Source organism: Austrofundulus limnaeus, unplaced genomic scaffold, assembly GCF_001266775.1.
Source record: "Austrofundulus limnaeus strain Quisiro unplaced genomic scaffold, Austrofundulus_limnaeus-1.0 Scaffold141, whole genome shotgun sequence".
NCBI classification, from domain to species: Eukaryota; Metazoa; Chordata; class Actinopteri; order Cyprinodontiformes; family Rivulidae; genus Austrofundulus; species Austrofundulus limnaeus.
This window is the reverse complement of record NW_013952543.1, coordinates 210,079-213,717: the sequence shown is the minus strand read 5'-3', so window position 1 is coordinate 213,717 and position 3,639 is coordinate 210,079. Positions and strand designations below refer to the sequence as shown.

The 3,639-nt window shown below is 36.1% G+C and overlaps 1 protein-coding gene across 1 annotated transcript in view; it reads right to left on the bottom strand.

The window, feature by feature from the left end:
- Window positions 1-2,324: 2,324 nt before the first annotated feature.
- The window catches only part of srxn1 (sulfiredoxin 1 homolog (S. cerevisiae)), a 2,780-nt gene continuing 1,465 nt past the window's right edge, over window positions 2,325-3,639 (bottom strand). Inside the window, exon 2 of the mRNA XM_014016210.1 lies at window positions 2,325-2,787. Within this exon, the coding sequence (XP_013871664.1) occupies window positions 2,578-2,787 (210 nt within the window). The 3' untranslated portion in view covers window positions 2,325-2,577. The remainder of the gene's footprint in view (window positions 2,788-3,639) is intronic.

Here is a 3,639-nt window from a genome sequence, read left to right as displayed (position 1 = left end):
GTTATATATAAAACTTGTTTACAACACTCACCTTTCCCTTAAGACATTTTATTACGCTATCAAAACCATTTCCAGTTCTTGCACCTTTTATTCCTCTTGCTCGTTTCTCACTCTGCAGCTTGTCCCTGCAGAAAAGGCTTCTTTAGACATATTAGTTGGTAAAGTACTTTGCAAAACTATATTTCCGAATTGCTKTTATGAGTTGTTAACAGCCGAAAATGTACCTTTAACATATTAATCACAACTTTTGAAAATGTTCAATCAGAATCTGATGTGACATGCACACAGTATGTTTCCTCTGAAGCCTGGAACAATATGTCAGCTTTTAAGGTAAACCAACAACTATTCGGTTGGATTTTACCTCTTTTCCCCCTTTTACACACACAAGAAAGAAGTCAAGTCCAACAGAAAAGAATTTAAACCCATAAAGTTATTTTTAATAAAGAAAAACAAAATATGTATGCAACAACTTTTTTTTCTCAGTGTTGGTTTCTTCACTGCAACAAGTAAAACTCCCTCAGTTCATCTTTATAAATGTTTTATCAGGTGATCAAACTAGCTCAAACAAAAATCACACTAATTTAGGATTTCAGGGAGCCGTCTGATTAAACCTGCAAGTGACGAATAAGCAAGTTTGTTTCGTTCACTATAAATAAATAAATTGACAAAGTGGCCTCAGGCTGTTTCTCCTCTKAACTCTTGGTTGTTTTAAACCTTCAAAGGTGAAGTGTGAAAAACCACCCATGGAAACTGCTCCCACAAGCAACAGGTGCAATGCATTTTTTTTCTTACCGGTGTTGCGTGTCAAAACCCCTTTGAGGATACGGTTACTTCCAGACAGTCAGTGAGCTACAGGAAATCTTCTCACACGCGACGATTCAGAGGAGAACTTTAGAGTTGTTTAGGGGGCGGGCGGTAAAAGCTGCCCTGGGTCGCCCTTCATTTCCTCGATGGTCACAAAGGGAGATCGTCAAGCAGCAAGGCGCTCACATTGTGAGAGCACCGATGTCGGAAAGACCTAGTCTATATTTTACCTATATTATTTTGTAAAACTACAGTTCCTTCCTGCCAGGCAGAGGCAGGGGAACTGCTGTCTGACCTGATTTAATATGTGGAGCCAGACTCAAGGTCAGACACCATAATAAACAAGATAGAAAATTATTTCTTTACGCATTTACTGAAAACATCCAGGTYATGTTCAATAACAAACAATTCACACTCTTTACAATTAGTGCTACAATATAAACCATTGCACGGTCTTTTGTTAAGGATTTTTATATAAAATGAGCATTCATTGTTTCAGAGTGCACATTTGTTTATTTTTTTCTCATAGATCACAGATGATAACAATAACAGACTGATGACGAGCAGAATGAGGTAATTCTGCACAACTCAACAGCATTTTGTCTGATTTTGTAAGAACATCTGATTCATCTAACAAAACATCTGCTCGAACATCCCCGTCAGAACTGATTGAGCATGGAGAGAGAGAGAGAGAGAGAGAGAGAGAAAGAGAGAGAGAGAGATTTATTCATCTAATGTGTTTACCTCTAACAATTTTTTTGTAACAGTTTTTGGCAGGACTGTTTTTCTTCACATTAGGTATTTTACAGACTACTTCTTAGATTTGGTTGTTATAGTGTAAACCACATGTGTCAAACACAAGGCCCGTGGGCCAAATGTGGTCTGCGGGTGACTCCCGCGTGGCCTGCCAGCGGGGGTACCCACAACCAAAAAAAAAACAAAAAAAACATGAAAATTGTTTCTAATATGAATGGTAAACTTTAAATTTATCATTAAATGCAACAAAATAAATTTAATAAAAATAAACGAAATAAAAATAAATTTAATAAATTCCTGCCCCTGAGCAATTTAGTTGGATAGCACAGTATTAATGTCTGAAAATAAGCTGCTTTAAAGTCAGCATCAACCATAAACTAAATCTGCCTTTACTTTTAATAATTTTTCTGTATTTATTTCAGATTTAGTCAGTCATACACTTCTTATCAGTGTTTAAAAGAGGACATATTAAAACACTGTTTAGTCAAAGTTAAACATGAAACGTCAAAGAACGCTCATGTGGCCCTCAGTGAAAATGAGTTTGACACCCCTGGTGTAAACAACAAAAATAAACAAATAAATTTACATAAAACAGAAAAAAGACAAGACTGAAATTTCTGATACATGTTAACTTCTGCATAAGAAAATACAGTATTTATATTTTATAAGTTAATTGTAAAAACTGTGGTTCTCTTGCAATAAATGTAAACAAATAACACCGTCATTGTTTTTTAGAGAATAACTGACAACAAATTACATTTCAATTATCTTTGTGTCTCATTTATTATTTATTTCTAGATTAATACAGACCCATCTCTGATGGATAACATTTATTAAATAGTAAAAACATGTTTAAATTAAAGCGGTTGCGCATCAGCTGTGTGTTTATTTAGAGTTTTATTCCCCTCTGCTGGTAAACCCTGTGTACTGCAGCCACCAGAAACAACCAACACTTTCATTTTCTGTGTGGTCAATCTAAAAAGATGCGTATGAAAAATGAAATAAAAAGAATAGGCATCACAGCAGATCGGGTGTTGAAGCCCCCAGGTAGGTTCTGAGGTCGGACACGTTTGATCTGATGATTTTAGCTGGGATGGTTGGCATGTTCAGCCTCTGAAACGCAGCAAACCTGTGACAGCCTCCGAACGAGTAATAGTAATTTCCTCCTTCTCTGCCTTTGATCCAGAGCACATCAATGGGAGGAACAACGCTGATGTCTGTCGTCTCCTGGAAGGAAACACAAAACGTCRATTAGAGCACACAATAGCTTTGATGCTGAGGTATGCAAGTAAAACAAAAACATCTTTAAAGGGAAAATAACATATTGAACTCATTAACCGTTGACTGTTTTTTAATTATTGTGACTAAAAGTAATACTGCAGTTGATGGGTTAGTGAAGTTATAACCCATCAGAGTGACTTGTGTAGGAATACTAAAGAAACATGATTCCTCGAAGGAAGGTATATCACCATCGTCTTGCCTGCTGAAAGCTTCTAAAGAATCCCAGGTGACCAGTTAATGTGTGTCGGGAACGACTCTCAGCTACTTACACAATAAATCTGAGTTCAACAACCGTCAGAATAATTATATGTATGGCTATTTTTGTTTTGTAGAGGTACATCAAATATTACTTTGAGAGTTTCAGTAAAATCTGTCCATTGGTTCATGAGATAGGATTTTAGATACAGCCTTATATTTTATACTGGGGTCACTTTAGTTCATTTACTTTAAACAGGAAGAGAGTSAACATGTCTCAGATTTATATGTGCCTCCCTCCAGCAGCGTCAGAGCTACATTTCCAGTATGTCCATGCTCTGTCACACTACGGCATTTGGACAACTTATGAAAATGTTTTTTCCACTAAATTACTAATAAAAGTTAGATATTTGATCAACTAGTTAGCATTACAGTGTGTACATGCCTAAGAGGCTTCCAGTTGATTTTTTATATTCCATCTTCAACACAGACATCTCCAAACTTTTCACAAGTTGCCATAAGTTGTCAAAAACACCRTAGTGACAGGGCCTTTAGAAGCAGTAAACTCATTATTAAAATAAACTATTTTAGACAGTTATATAC